The sequence below is a fragment of the Phyllobates terribilis genome, unplaced genomic scaffold, assembly GCF_046119375.1.
Source record: "Phyllobates terribilis strain yellow unplaced genomic scaffold, ASM4611937v1 Scaffold_8__6_contigs__length_399053987, whole genome shotgun sequence".
Taxonomy (NCBI): domain Eukaryota; kingdom Metazoa; phylum Chordata; class Amphibia; order Anura; family Dendrobatidae; genus Phyllobates; species Phyllobates terribilis.
This window is the reverse complement of record NW_027362768.1, coordinates 251,398,814-251,415,312: the sequence shown is the minus strand read 5'-3', so window position 1 is coordinate 251,415,312 and position 16,499 is coordinate 251,398,814. Positions and strand designations below refer to the sequence as shown.

Below are 16,499 nucleotides of genomic sequence, written 5' to 3'. Positions count from 1 at the left end.
GCTTGTATTCTGAAAGCAAAAGAATGGCAAGAATAAGATTGGACTAGTGATTCATAGGCCAGTGTTAAATCGATGTGCATTGGAGTAAAACTTCCAAATGTGTTAACATGTGCTCAACAGATATTAAATTCTGACATTACAATGAAAATAAGTGATACCATAAGGCTATGTGCCCACGATGCAGAAATGCTTCGGATTTTTTCCTGAGAGTTTCTGCATCTCCCTGGCAGAAAAAACGCATGGAGATTGTACATGCAGATTGTACATGCAGATTGTACATGCGTTTTCCTGCCAGGGACATGCGTTAGTGAAGCGTTCTTCACATGCATTTCCGCATGCGGGTTGTAAAGCGCTTTACAAGCGATTTTAGCATCACTTGGAAAGTGCTTGACAACTTGGTCACACTATATAAATCCATGCAACTGGAATGGATATAGTGTGACCATAAAAGAATGGTAAAAAATAAAAAAAATAAATCTATACTTACCTTCTGATGGCCCCCGGAGTATTTATTCAATCTGTCCTGGCTTGCCGGCAGCTCGTGGTACACCGAAGGACCTGCCGTCACATGACTAAATGACGTCAGCGCAGGTCCTTCAGTCCACCGCGATCTGCCGGCAAGCAAGGACAAGCACACCGGGGACCATCAGAAGGTAAATATAATATTTATTTTTTATTTTATTCTTTTTTTTTTTTTTTTTTTTTACAGGTTTTATGGTACCCGGGTCCAGAGAGTCTCCTCTCCTCCAGACCCGGGTACCATCCGCACATTGAAACTCATGGACTCATGCAGTGATGCGGAATCGATGCGTTCTAATGCAAGTCAATGGCGGCGAAAACGCAGCGCTTCCGCAAAATAATTGGTAGTGCTGCGTTTTTTTCCGCAATGATAATCCGCAGTGGAAATTTCCGTAGCATGTGCACAGCACATGCGGATTATCATTGGGGAACATGGCAGGCCTTCTACCAAGCGTTTAAGCGTTTCCGCAGCGGAGTTGCCGCTGCGGAAACGCTTAAAAGACGCATCGTGGGCACACAGCCTAATTAGGCAATTATCTGAACAAGCCTTGCAGACAACTGATGGGTCCGATAGCAGACTGTTATCACTGAGACTAGCGATTGATGTTATAAGGGGTAAAAGCCATGCTCTCCCACCTAATCTATTAGATAAATTAGCAGTAGGACAAGATCATTATGAGGGATACATGTGTCATGGGTCAGACATGGGATTGTTTTACTATTTTATGAAGAGGAAGAAAAATATCAAAACAAAGTCATACTTGTTGCCATGACTGGTTGAGCTGGGGGCATACCAGAGCCCTGATTGATTGCTGCAGGTGGCATGCCAGGAGTATTAGGCATTAGATGTTGCTTCTGTATCCTAATTCGGCGCTTTTCTTCAAGTTCTTTCTGGATCTTATAAATTTTCTCAGCCAACAAATGGTAGTACTCAGCCTTTAAAGGGGATAAAAAAGAATGGGGGTGTTAAAGTCCATGTTTGTTCTGGAAGTCAAATAATTAGAAGATACATTTTATATGGTAAACATTACAAAATATTTTTTATACATACATATTTCATAGTCACTAATTACCTTTTGGAAGACCAAAAAATTTTAGCTGCCAAACACAAATACAACTAAGGCTGTGTGCCCACGATGCATTTTTTTAAAGCGTTTCTGCAGCGGCAAAAACGCTGCAGAAACGCTTAAAAAACGCATGGTAGAAGGCCTGCCATGTTCCCCAATGATAATCCGCATATGCTGTGCACATGCTGCGGAAATTTCCGCTGCGGGTTATCATTGCGGGAAAAAACGCTTGAACTCTAAACATTGGGGGGGGGGGGGGGGAAGCACTACCAATAATTTTGCGGAAGTGCTGCGTTTTCGCCGCCATTGACTTGCATTGAAAAGCATGGATTACGCATCACTGCATATGTACATGAGGAATCCAAGCGTTTCAATGTGCGGATGGTACCCAGGTCTAGAGGAGAGGAGACTCTCTTCCAGACCCGGGTATCATAGAACCTGTAAAAAAAAGAATAAAATAAAGAATAAATAATATTATATTTACCTTGCGATGGCCCCCGCTGCGCTCGTCCTCCCTTGCCGGCAGCTCACGATGGACTGAAGGACCTGCGCTGACGGCAGGTCCTTCAATGTAGTGTACCACGAGCTGCCAACAAGCCAGGACGGAGCGAAGCAAGACTCCGGGGGCCATCGGAAGGGAAGTATAGATTTATTTTTTTTATTTTTAAACATTCTTTAAGGTCACACTATATAAATCCATGCCGTTCGCATGGATTTATATAGAGTGACCAAGTTGACAAGCACTTTCCAAGTGATACTAAAATCGCTTTGAAAGCACTGGACAACCCGCATGCGGAAATGCATGTGAAGAACGCTTCACATCCGATTGTCCCTGGCAGGATAAACGCATGTACAATCCACATGCGTTTTTTCTGCCAGGGAGATGCAGAAACGCTCAGGAAAAATCCGGAGCATTTCGGCAACATAGACATAGACATTTGAAGAGTTAGGCTGACTACATGCTATTGATTGCCGTCAGATCACTGGAGACATCTGGCAGGAAGAATGATGTAGTGTTGTAGTCAAAAGTTGAGACAAAACAATTTTTTTTTTTTTTACAAAGATTGCCGCTTCAGTTTTTATAGTGGTAGTTTGCATCAATTTTAGACTTTTAAAGAAGTTGTCCATCCATGAAATACAATTTTTCAGCTAATCTGTGCAGTATTGTAATATACCGTACCCCTATAAATTTAGGTTTTTTGTTTCTCTTTCGTTACTCCTGAATTTCAGTGAAAAAACTTATAAAATGCTGATAATTGTACTTCAGTAACCACAGAAACATTGGAATAATGGATCTAAAAACACAAGCAGCTAACTTTGTGAAAACCAAAATTTGGCCATGTATATATATATATATATATATATATGTGTGTGCACATGTGTATTCATATATCTTCATTAATGTATTATGCTGTATTTGCTATATTTATGATGGAATAGTTCGAAATTTAGATTTAGTGTAATGTGATGTGTAATGTAGCTAGGAACAGCACGGAAGAGACAAGAAGAGAAGTGTACTTTTTTTTATCTATTAACTGAAGAGTAGACACACTCATAGCTGTTTTTCTCAAAAGAGACCTTACATTTGATAATATTAAGGACATACCCTACTGTTCGCAGATTCGTACATATCACCCTCCACTTTACGAGCGTAGGCTACCAAGTTCTCCATCCGCCTATCCTTTAATGCTGCAGGGTCAGGAGTTGGAAATATGGCTTGAACTCTAAACATTGGGGGGGGGGGGGGGGGGAGCAAAAAAATATAAAATAATTACATATGCAATTAGAAAAAAAAGACTATACAAAAATAAGAAGGAAAGCAAAAGAAAGTACATTAGAAAAGTGAAAAATATTATTAAACCTTAATGACAGATTTCAATACATTAGGATCAATAAAACCCACTATAGTCATTTTAAAACAAAATTATTTTTTTCTGTTATGGACTCATGTGCTCTTCTCATTTGTACCACCTTCTCCTTATTTGTAGTCCTTATTGGGAGAGACAAAGGTGATTAGGCCTCAGACTACAGTATTTCTCGTCCATGTGCTGGTTGATTTAATCCATTGTATGCAATAGAACTGCTCACACAAACATCTTTTCAATGTATCCATGTGTCTGCTCCCTTATACTCAGTGCATGTCCCATTGAGATCTGTTTTAAACATTAGAATTGGCCATTAAAGTATGGGCAAGTTAAAAATAGTTACATACAGGGGGTTTTCGTGTCCACAAAAACTGACACGCTCGCCTCAATGTGCATTAAGAAAAATGTAAGCTCCTTCTATGCAGCCTACACTGTGCACAATTATTATGCAGTAAGTATTTTGACAAGATCATTTTTAAGCTGATTTTCCAGCATGAAGCTGTATAACCTTGAATGCTTGTGGGATGATGGAGATCAGGTGATTTGTATCAGAGTTATGAGAGAGGATGTAGCCCAAGGATACAAACACCCTTTATTACAGGTGGTAGAATTTTTAGGCAGCTTGTTTTCCTTGGGCAATATGGGCCAAAAAGAGATTTAACTGTTAAGAGGGCTGCAGCACTACTGAAATTGCTGAGATATTGGGGTATCATCACAGAATCATCAAAATTTTTCGTTTTTTTACATGTAAATATTTTTATGTCAAAAATGACAAAATTATTCTCGGAGTGATACCTTTATTGGCTAACCAGAAAAAAATAAAATAAATAAAAAAAAAAATACAGTACAGACCAAAAGTTTGGACACACCTTCTCATTCAAAGATTTTTCTGTATTTTCATGACTATGAAAATTGTACATTCACACTGAAGGCATCAAAACTATGAATTAACACATGTGGAATTATATACTTAACAAAAAAGTGTGAAACAACTGAAAATAGGTCTTATATTCTAGGTTCTTCAAAGTAGCCACCTTTTGCTTTGATGACTGCTTTGCACACTTGGCATTCTCTTGATGAGCTTCAAGAGGTAGTCACCGGAAATGGTTTTCACTTCACAGGTGTGCCCTGTCAGGTTTAATAAGTGGGATTTCTTGCCTTATAAATGGGGTTGGGACCATCAGTTGTGTTGTGCAGAAGTCTGGTGGATAAACAGCTGATAGTCCTACTGAATAGACTGTTAGAATTTGTATTATGGCAAGAAAAAAGCAGCTAAGTAAAGAAAAACGAGTGGCCATCATTACTTTAAGAAATGAAGGTCAGTCAGTCCGAAAATTTGGGAAAACTTTGAAAGTGTCCCCAAGTGCAGTTGCAAAAACCATCAAGCGCTACAAAGGAACTGGTTCACATGAGGACCGCCCCAGGAAAGGAAGACCAAGAGTCACCTCTGCTTCTGAGGATAAGTTTATCTGAGTCACCAGCCTCAAATCGCAGGTTAACAGCAGCTCAGATTAGAGACCAGGTCAATGCCACACAGAGTTCTAGCAGCAGACACATCTCTACAACAACTGTTAAGAGGAGACTTTGTGCAGCAGGCCTTCATGGTAAAATAGCTGCTAGGAAACCACTGCTAAGGACAGGCAACAAGCAGAAGAGACTTGTTTGGGCTAAAGAACAGAACGAATGGACATTAGACCAGTGGGAATCTGTGCTTTTGTCTGAGGAGTCCAAATTTGAGATCTTTGGTTCCAACCACCGTGTCTTTGTGCGACGCAGAAAAGGTGAACGGATGGACTCTACATGCCTGGTTCCCATCGTGAAGCATGGAGGAGGAGGTGTGACACTGTTGGGGATTTATACAAAATTGAAGGCATACTGAACCAGCATGGCTACCACGGCATCTTGCAGCGGCATGCTATTCCATCCAGTTTACGTTTAGTTGGACCATCATTTATTTTTCAACAGGACAATGACCCCAAACACACCTCCAGGCTGTGTAAGGGCTGTTTGACCAAGTAGGAGAGTGATGGGGTGCTACGCCAGATGACCTGGCCTCCACAGTCACCAGACCTGAACCCAATCGAGATGGTTTGGGGTGAGCTGGACCGCAGAGTGAAGGCAAAAGGGCCAACAAGCGCTAAGCATCTCTGGGAACTCCTTCAAGATTGTTGGAAGACCATTTCCAGTGACTACCTCTTGAAGCATATTTTCAGTTGTTTCACACTTTTTTGTTAAGTATATAATTCCACATGTGTTAATTCATAGTTTTGATGCCTTCAGTGTGAATGTACAATTTTCAGTCAAGAAAATACAGAAAAATCTTTAAATGAGGTGTGTCCAAACTTTTGGTCTGTACTGTATGTATACATATATATGCAAGCTTTCAGAGCACAGAGGCGCCTTTGTCAGACAAGATTACAAATGAATTCATAAGACAAAATGCCCAACATTTGAGAGATGTTACAACAAGACATTTGTTCATGAGGTGTAAGTTGTGATGCCTCCTACTGATAAGTTAGGGAGATCAAATTAGGTTTTTTGTTGCAAAATGAGAGGCCTTGGGAATGTTTAATTATCTGGAGGTGTGAATTGTGTCCATGTAGTGAGTCAAACCCAGGTGTTATATTTAGTCCTGTTGTCAGTGAATTGAACATCCTTATCAATTTGAATTCCCAAATTTTTCTCTGTTGCCCTTGAAGTGACCTTTTAGTATTAAAACTTTTAGATCTTTCATACAGTGTCCCCGGCCAGAGAAATGTTTTCCCACATGCATGTCCAGTTCATTCTTAATTGTGTGTCTGTGTAAATTCATTCTCGTTTGTAGTTTTTGCATCGTTTCTCCAATATAAACTCCTTCTGGGCACCTTGTACATTGTATCATGTACACCACATTGGAGGATGTACATGAAAAGACATCCATGATTTTGTAGTCCTGATTTGTGTTAGGTATGTAGACTGTATTTGATGGTAATATGTGGGCACAAGTTTTGCATTTTTTTTGTTTTTACATGGGAATATGCCCATCACTGATGGTAATGAGAGGACATTTCTGACAATATAACTTTGTATTGTACATCATGGTTTTGTTACAAATAGTCAACAGGTTCCCAAAAAATGTGTTGAGGGAAAAAAAAATGCACATTAACTGCCAAAGACTTGAGCTTATACGTGAAGTACCCGTGAAGCCTTTATCCTCCAGTGCCATCATATTCCAGAACTGCAACCACAAAAAGTACAAGGTGCTCAGAGACATGGCAGAGGTAAGGAAGGCTGAACCAGACCACCACTGAACAAGACACTGAAGGGCAAACGTCAAGACTGGGCCAAGAAATATCTGAAGACAGATTTTTCAAAGGTTTTATGGACTGATGAGATGAGAGCAATTCTTGATGGACCAGAAGGATGGGCCTGTGGCTGAATCAGTAATGGGCACAGACCACCACTGTTGCAGTTACAGAACAACTGCATTTTGGCACATTTCACACAAGATGTAACTGTTCAGGAATCAGGGTTGTTTGTTTTGTGTATGCCATAGACCACCACTTCCACTCAGATGCCAGCAAGGTGGAGGTGTGGTAGTGCTCTGGAAGGGGATTATTAAAGACAAGATCGTTGGATCTTTTCGGGTTGAAAATCGACAGCTCAAAATCAAACTTCCAAACCTACTGTCCGTTTTTAGAAGACACTTTCTCTAAGCAGTGGTACAAGAAAAAGTCTGGCTGCCAGTAAGGCCTTAAAAAGGGTTGCTCCACGAACAAAAGTTCGTTTTAAATCAACAGATCTTGAAATGAAAATGAACTCCACAATTGGGAGTTACAATACATTACACAGGACACAGCAGGGGCACATTTATAAGATCTCAGCACAGGAACATTTGTTTTAAACATCCAATTGTGGAAATTATTGTTATTCCCAGATCTATTGATTAAAATATAATTCGGTTTGTGGCACAACCCCTTTAACGATGAAAGAATGACACAGCCCCTTCCTCACACGACAAACCCTATTGAGAACTTGTTGGCCCTTCTTAAATGGTCGATCTACAATGAAAAAAAACCAGTCACCTCTCTGATCAGTGTCTGGGAGGCTGTGGTCGGTGCTGCCCAAAAAGATGATCAACAACAGATTAAAAGCTGAGACTCCAAGGCTGGAAGGCTTATCACTGGTATTGAGAAGGCTGCTAGATTGGTCACTGATTTTTTTTTTTTTTAAATATCAAATGTATTTTTGTACAGAGTTAAACAATTGTGATAGGGAAATAGATGTTTTTCAATTAGTTGCATAATAATTCTGCACACTAATAGTTACAGACAGCAATGTAGTAGTTTAATAGGCAATTTTCTATTTTTGATGAATAATTTTAGTACTTGTGCACAGTGTAGAACCACCCTGACCAGACTACCTCAGCTGTAAGAAAAAAGCCCCTCATCAGAATATGAAAGCGAAGGAACACTACTAATAATGAAATACAACTCAATGTAACAACAAAGATGTGTGGAAGCAGTGTCCGCCAATAAAGAAAATGAAAAAGGGGTTATATGCAAGTACAAAATTCCTCTTTTCTCATACACTTGAGGACACAAAAACCATGGGACATCCTAAAGCAGTCACTGGATGATTGCTAGGTGGATCAATGAGCCACCACCACCTGCAACACTTCTGCAGCAAAAGTGTGCACTTGGCAAAAAGTGGAACCAGGTAACAATTTTGCACACCTTAAGAGCCGAAGTCTGATATCAAACTGCTCAGGAAGCACCCACTGAACAGCGATCCAGGCAGGAGGATCTGGCATCTTCACAAAGTATACTGTAACTCAACAACAGCTAAGAGGATCCAATGTTAATATGATCACCTAGGAAGCCTGCAACCACCTGTGTCATCCATCCTATAGTCTGAAGTGACAGACCAGTTGTCCCTAGATTTTGTGGGGGCAGACTTTTCAATAGGATAAGAGGAAGAAGGAAAAAAAGGTAGAACAATGTCTTCATTAAAGGGGTATTCCAATCATATGAAGTCATCAGCTAGCCACATGGTAAGTGATAACTGAAATTGGTGGGGGTCTAACTGTGGAGACCCACATTGATCTTCAGAAAGTGGCACTTCTCTACCTGGTTTGAATGGGGAGGAAAGTGAGCGTTGTTGACCACAGCTCCATTCATTGTCTATGGGACTACTGGAGGTAGCTCAAAAAAATAAAAATAAAAATACTCTGCAATCTAAAGCAGCCGAACCCCTATTGATCCTGGATATGAAAAATTATTTAATATGGAATACTGTGAGGTGAAATGCCGATATGACTTGTGAGAGAAAGCAGCTACCAAGCGAAGTACCACCTTGTTTTTGTAAAGAATACAAAAAAGGGAAGGGGCAGACCATTTAGATACTCCTCTCAGGGTAGTCACTGCAACCAGAAGAGTCTTCTTTCTTTGAAGGTGGCTTAAGGAAATGTCCATGAGGGGCTCCACAGAGAGAAATCAAGTGGATCAAATACTAGCTCCAAAATAGGGTGGTGAAAGGTTGATTTAAGAAACAAAAGTGGGCAACCCTATTTAGGAAGGGTTTAGTAGCTATTGCCCTCTATAAAAAACAAAACAAAAAAAAAAAACATATCTATATATACATACACAGGCATGCTCTATAGTAATGGACAACCTCTAAGTATTCTAGAACCTGTATGCCCATATTAATAAGTTAGATACGCCAAGGGGGTGACAGATTTCCTTTAAATAGAAAAACCTCTATAAAATTGTACCGCACTGGAGAATCATGATTCCAAGTCCTTTTCATCATACAATGAACAGATTCATAACAAAATCCAAAATATTTTTTTCTAGGATTTCATCCTCCTGATGATATGTGCAAGAAAACGTTTGTGCTTTCTGCTCTCATATTACAACCATGCGAAACGCCAGATTTCAGTGGTTTCATTTGTGGAAGCAGAGTGTTGAATGATAAATTATCATACTATAGATAATTTTTGGCTACCTTATGTAAGATGCTCCATGCTACTAGTACTTACAGTTTGTGGACTAGATGATTCCTTAGGTCTTGTGTTATATCTTCATGCCAGGGCTTTCGTATTGCAGTGCTAGATGGTGGAGCTGCTGTAGGCATAGATCCCAAATTGGAAACATGGCCATCGCCCATCATTACACTACAAGAAGTGTGTAAATAGTTATTGACTTACTACAATTTTTCACATTAACTATAGAAAAAAGTAAAACTTAAAATGCTGTAATTACAGAATTAAACAAAAAAAATCCAGATTAAAAGCAATTTAAGCATCTTTGCATATGGAGATCTAAACGAACATGCAATTAAAAACATAACATTTTGTGGGTTAAGTGTATGCAATCCATCAAATTGTTAGTTTGGAATAAAGGTATTTATTGATCATGTTTGCTTATAGAGAGTCATCATATGTCGCAGCATTTTACAGATAAACCAAATAATTGAGTAATCTCATATGAAATATATTCAGAACCAAACACTGCAATAAACCCACATGTGACGATACCTCTGAGTGTTCATCCCTGGATGATGCATGGAGTCTGGAAGCAGACCAGAAGTCTGGACACCGCCGTTCAATCCTACAGAACTTGCATCTGCAAAAGAAATGCATACAACGGCTTATATAGTTACACTAACACAGGCATTGTCATTTAGTTACAAAATCCTGTTACCTATATGTTGTCTAGAGCTGCATGCAAATTGCTGTCTAAAACCCCCCAGTATATCCCTAACAGCATATCTAAGCCTCCATTTTCCTACATCAGATATTGTGCTTTCTGGTAATTGCAGTCTTTATAGCAATCACATCACAAGAGCACATACATATTCATACAGACAGCTGTGACCACAGCATAAAGTTGTAAATGATGTATATGGCCAAAATTTAACATGAGGATTTTACTGAAAATCTCTCACACGATTCTATTTTATTACTTCTCAGCATATTCCTACTTCCTTGCAGAGTTGCTTTATTTGTAGTTTAAAAAAAACAACGAAATAGATTGCACTGTACACTCGCAGCAGCTTTTCTACGTCAGGACATGGCCTAAATATTAAGTAGAATAAGACTACACAACTCTAGAGGTTCCTATTTGCATCACATCAATGCCCAACCTGGCCATTATCAAGTAATATAAAAAGCTTCAGTCTTAAAAAATAATCTTTATTAGAACAATTAAAGGGATTCTCAAAGCTCAGCATAAACTTCTGCAGACACTCTGGTTGCAGATTGGAGAATCCCGACAGTGTGAAGCTTGCACACTGTCAAGACCCCCCTCTATTGCCATGTGCTGTCTAACAACTTTAGCAGCTTCTCTCAATGTCCTATTGAGAGAAGTTGATGAGAAGGTAGTCGGCACGTGATTGCAAGTATGTAAATCGCATAATTGCAGTACAGTGACTGTCCACTGAAGCTGAAAACAGAGGTAAATCCTCAGGGTGTACATTGCTACTGTCACGATTTAGCAATCTCACTGCAGACGTTTCTGTTCAGCCCAGAAGACTCATTTAAATTAAGGAACATTTTAACAATCAAAGCCTTCTCTTGTTTCCAGTGCCGCCCTGGTTCTTTTCTGGCCCATGTGACTTGAAAACACTACCAGGCTAACACAGTGGTTTGTTGGTGCAACTGAAGTCGCCTTCTCAATGTAAGTCTATGGAGACTCTTTTTTGGTTCTCATACACTTACATTGGAAAAGAAGCATAGCCCCACAGTGTGCACTGGAAAAGCTGCAGAGCAGTCAGAGGGGTCCACAAGTGGTGCTGGAAACCAGGGAAGACTGCAATCAGTAAGCATTTTAATAGTGGGCTGAATTTACAAAGCGTTCGTGTAACCTCATCTGGAACAGAAAGTTCTGGCCACTTTTTCATAGAAAGGAAGCCCTGGAGATAGAAAAGGTTCAGAAAGTAGCCCAAAACTAATAAGAGGCATGGAAGATCTTTGTTATGAGCAAAGATTAAATAAATTACATTTATTTAAATCTTAAAAGCGTCTAAGGGGGGACATTATTAACTTGTATAAGCACATAAATTGTGGATATAAAAAGCATGGTCAAAAGCGGTTTCACGTAAAATCCCCTAAAAAGAAAGAGTACTCTCTCCATCCATATCCAGGGTTACTTTACTATAACTATTAATCTGTGGAACAGACTACTTCAGGAGCTGGCCACAGCAGAAAGCACTGATCTGTTCAAAAACGGCTTGGATTTTTTTTTTTTTTGTACAAAATTCTTGTTTTGAATGTTGATCCAGGAGGGAAAGCCCTGCTCTTTAGGGCAGACTGGTATGGATGTACCTATATGCCATTCCCATCAAGTTTTCTGAGCCTATAATCTTGTAAAGTTACAGAAAATTAAAGCCTTTAAATATCATGAAACATACAGGTGCATCTCACTAAATTAGAATATCATCAAAAAGTTAATTTATTTCAGTTCTTCAATACAAAAAGTGAAACTCATTATATAGAGTCATTACAAACAGTGATCTATTTCAAGTGTTTATTTCTGTTAATGTTGATTATGGCTTACAGCCAATGAAAACACAACAGTCATTATCTCAGTGTATTAAAATAATTAACAAAAAACACCTGCAAAAGCTTCCTAAGCATTTAAAAAAGTCCCTTAGTCTGTTTCAGTAGGCTCCACAATCATGGGGAAGACTGCTGACTCGACAAATGTCCAGAAGGCAGTCATGGACACACTTCACACAAGGTCCCAGAGTTCTAATTTTCATTTGGAAATCAAGGTCCCAGAGTCTGGAGGAAGAGTGGAGAGGCCACAATCCAAGCTGCTTGAGGTCTAGTGTGAAGTTTCCACAATCAGTGATGGTTTGGGAAGCCATGTCATCTGCTGGTGTAGGTCCACTGTGTTTTATAAAGACCAAAGTCAGCGCAGCCGTCTACCAGGAAATTTTAGAGCACTTCATGCTTCCCTCTGCCGACAAGCTTTTAGGAGATGGAAATTTCATTCTCCAGCAGGACTTGGCACCTGTCCACACTGCCAAAACTACCAATACCTGGTTTACAAAACACAGTATCACTGTGCTTGATTGGCCAGCAAACTTGCCTGACCTTAACCCCATAGAGAATCTATGGGGTATTGTCAAGAGGAAGATGAGAGACACCAGACCCAACAATGCAGATGAGCTGAAGGCTGCTATCAAAGCAACCTGGTCTTCCATAACACCTCAGCAGTGCCACAGGCTGATCGCCTCCATGCCACGCCGCATTGATGCAGTAATTGATGCAAAAAGGAGCCCCGACCAAGTATTGAGTGCAGTTACTGAACATACATTTCAGTAAGCAAAAATTTCGGATTTTAAAAACATTTTTCAAGTTGTTATAAAGTATTCTAATTTACTGAGATAATGACTTGCGTTTTCATTGGCTGTAAGCCATAATCATCAACATTAACAGAAATAAACACTTGAAATAGATCACTCAGTTTGTAATGACTATATAATATATGAGTTTCACTTTTTGTATTGAAGAACTGAAATAAATTAAACTTTGATAATATTCTAATTTAGTGACATGCACCTGTATGTACGTCGTGGTGAAGTACCCAAACCTCAAAGTATAATGCTGCAATGATGGCTAAGGCACTGCTTTGCCCCGCTGCAATGGTCAGAAGCAGAGTTGGCTCCACACTGAACACTTTCTCTTCTGACCCCGCCCCCATTTTTGCTTGAGCTGCCAGGCTCAGTGGGGAGTGTCTACAGGTTACATTTCCCAGCACTCCAACCCATAGTGCAGTGAAGCTCCTCCCTCTCAGGTCCTGCAGCATTCTGAGGTCCTCCGTACACTGGTAGAAAGGACCTTCATGTACTCTCCAGACATGCGTCAGTATCCATGCTTTTGTATCCCAGGGTTCTTCTCCCTCCCCACAGAGCCCACAATGAACCACCTTGTTGTCTGCAATAGGGTGGACAGAAAGTGTGTGCACATACGTATACATCTATATAGAAATATACATTCATGCAAGTATGTACGGGTGGGCATAGTGCTACCAGGAGCCCATATACCGTAGCATCTACCAAGTATGAATGCTGTCTTCCACAGAAGGCGCACACATCACCTTCCCCAGGAGCTTGATGAGAATACGCAGAGGAGTAGTATGTAGTGATTACCGACATGTAATCTGTATTTTATGGACCTGTTGTGACCTCTGTTCTGTTCATCAAGCCCTAGAGATGGTGCTGTACGAGTTCCCTGCTGGCACTCACTTAGTCCACCTTCAGGGGAGGGGCTGTGCTGTCAATCTCATTTGGGGCCAGTGCCTCCGTGCTCACATTCAGGACAGTGCTTTAAAAGCAATGCACCACATGGCCTGTTGACGTGACAACAGCAGAGGATAATAGAAGCGGTGCCAGTCACGTGACTGTCGGCGTGGAAAGGAGAGCAGAAACCAAAACATATGTCAACGGAAAAGTCGCCTTCCATGATGATTTATGCACAGTGGGAGGTAAATAGTTGAAAGGGAACAACCCCTTTAAAGACCTGTATTTAATCAATGAATATTTCTGCAATAATTTAAGAAAAAAAAAAAAAAAAAAGTCTTACTCATTGAGTTCATAGAGCGAATTCCCTGAGGTGACTGCCCCGACTGCTGACCCTTTACTTGCGTCTGGGACGGCGTTTGCATTTGGCTGCTTTGATATGGTAACCCCAGGGCAGCGTATGCCCGCTCTATGGAGCTTTGATCAATCTGGTTAGCAGAATTAAGCGACGGAGCAGGAGGCTGGCCGACATTACCACCTGTTCCCCCTGTGCCGGTAGTATTTATTGGCACCGGTGGACTACTAAGCAAAGCTGTGGAGGGAAAGGAAGATTTTTAATATAGTGTATTAAACTTGACACAAAGCCCACCCTTTCACCACTTTAATATTTCATTGCACATACATTGTTGGTTGCGTTTGTCTCCTGCATTCTTCAGAGGCAGACAAACTGGACAGTCGTGTCTCGTACAGTTCTTCCAGTGAGAAATTATTTGTCGTGAAGAGGCGCAATGTGCAACTAAAAAAAAACACAAAAAAATAAATTTAAAAACAATTATTTAAATCAAGCAACATGCAGTCAGCAGAAATAAACCTGAAAACTGGAGATCCTACAAGGCAGAGCCCATTTGGGGTGCCCAAAGTAGCTTTTTAGGCTTCACTGCATTTAGAAATGATAATGATATTTTGGATGCATTTAAACAGGTTTTCCCCCATAATTATTTATTAAATTCAGCAATGAATAAGGATTGTAATTCCGAAAAGTGTCCGTCTTAACACTCCTTGACTGGCTCTATTTTTTTTTTGTTTCTTAACGTCAAGGTTTTAATATTTTCTATTAAAAGTTACAATTTGTATGAAGTATTTCTACACTGGATTCTCCTTTTTTTCTGAATAATCATTTATTGCTCCATTCAAAGTCTACAGGACTGGAAAGACTGAATCGTTGCATGACTGTATCCCTCCACCCCACAAACACAGTGACGTGGTAGGGAGCATGTTTCACTGACATAAAACTCAATCTTCTCAACGCAGTCATGTGGTGATTAGTAACGGGGGGCTCAGGACGCCTGTTACAGTGATCAGTAGAAATGGGTCCAGCAGTTAAACCTTAAGTGCCTTAAGTTATTGAACAAAGCAGTTACCTTGGCAGGATTTTCCAGCTTGGCAATGGGTCATGTGATTCAGGACATTCTTCATGGTGCGACAATGGGGCAGATTGCATTGTCGCACCTCGCCATTGGCTTGTTCTCTTCTCTGGCACTTGTGGGCATGTAGTAAAAGAACCAGCTGCTGTTGTATCAGCTTTCGCTTCTCAGGATCTGCTGTCGGGGCTCCCGAACCAATACCCTGTGGTGCACCAGTACCCATACCTTGGGGGGATGTCTGAACAAGGTTGGCTTGTGGTACTTGATTAGATGGCTGTTGACCCTGAATAGAAAAAAAGGCATGAAATTAAAGCAACATACCCATCAATATCTGTTCCAACAACTGGATTTCTTGTACAGCAATTTTTTTTTTATTATTTGGCTCACTATGTACCCACCTTGCTTAAAGCAAATGTCGTGAATATTTATTGATTTTATGAAAAGATCCATGAAATGAAGAAAAATCTCAGCAATAAAAGATACATGTAAACAGGAGATAATCTTGCCGCTGTGTTTCATTTTGGGTTTAGGAACACTCAAAATTCTACAGCTTTGTAGAAATTGTGCAAATAACTGATTAGTGGTTTATTGTATATGGGAATCTCCAACTAGGTCAAATGTCCTCTAGCCCAGAGCTTCTGAAATGTGAGGCTGGCCGCACCAGCAGGCTCCACTAGCTGCTGGGAGACAGCTTTCATAGACGTGGTCGGTGCACAGCTTTTCTATGGCTGCAGCAATCTCAACTTTGTTATACTGCTTTCAAGATACAAAAAGGTAGATTGAAAGATACTTTTAAATGTAGCATGAAATTCCACTAGAGGGTGAAGCCTGGGCATCATATTGGTTTGTCTGGTGGTGGCAAGTAGAAAAACTTAGAGAAGTTCTGATCTAGATAGATGAAGGATTATCAGAAGAGGAGGTGGTATATGTCACAAGGACAAAGCGGTGATCAGAGTTTTTTCTCTTCATCTTCTGCCTTTAGGTTTACTGGTGTTTTTAAGTGCCAATTTTGTAAAATGGTACTGGAGCACCCAGTCTGTAAATCAGCAAATCATGTGGAGACACCAGTAGAAAAACAGCAGAGAGGATTCAGTAACCTGTACATGTGAATCTCACTAAAGCCATAGCATACCAGCATGTAAGAGGTTACATCCCACCTAGCAATTCACAGATAAGCCACAAATTCACCCTGATCCTCTAGGTAAACCATGGTTTACATTTATTTTATTAACTTATTGTTTGACAAACATCAAATACATATTTTGTAGATTTTGAAGTAAATTAAAAGAAGAATATATTCTTACCCCTTTTCTACATGCACCATGTGTATACAGGGCATGTCGAGAACAGGTCGAGAACAAATGCTTGCTGTGCTATACAGCAGGCGTCTGCTGAGA

At 40.2% G+C, this 16,499-nt stretch overlaps 1 protein-coding gene across 4 annotated transcripts in view; it reads right to left on the bottom strand.

The window, feature by feature from the left end:
- The window catches only part of EP300 (E1A binding protein p300), a 106,973-nt gene that overhangs the window by 65,725 nt on the left and 24,749 nt on the right, over positions 1-16,499 (bottom strand). For all 4 annotated transcript variants that reach the window (XM_073644154.1, XM_073644156.1, XM_073644155.1 and 1 more), the window contains exons 4-10: positions 15,100-15,385; positions 14,361-14,474; positions 14,022-14,270; positions 9,969-10,056; positions 9,471-9,605; positions 3,193-3,310; positions 1,281-1,455 (exon numbers count right to left, since the gene is read on the bottom strand). In XM_073644154.1, the coding sequence (XP_073500255.1) occupies positions 1,281-1,455; positions 3,193-3,310; positions 9,471-9,605; positions 9,969-10,056; positions 14,022-14,270; positions 14,361-14,474; positions 15,100-15,385 (1,165 nt within the window). The remainder of the gene's footprint in view (positions 1-1,280; positions 1,456-3,192; positions 3,311-9,470; positions 9,606-9,968; positions 10,057-14,021; positions 14,271-14,360; positions 14,475-15,099; positions 15,386-16,499) is intronic.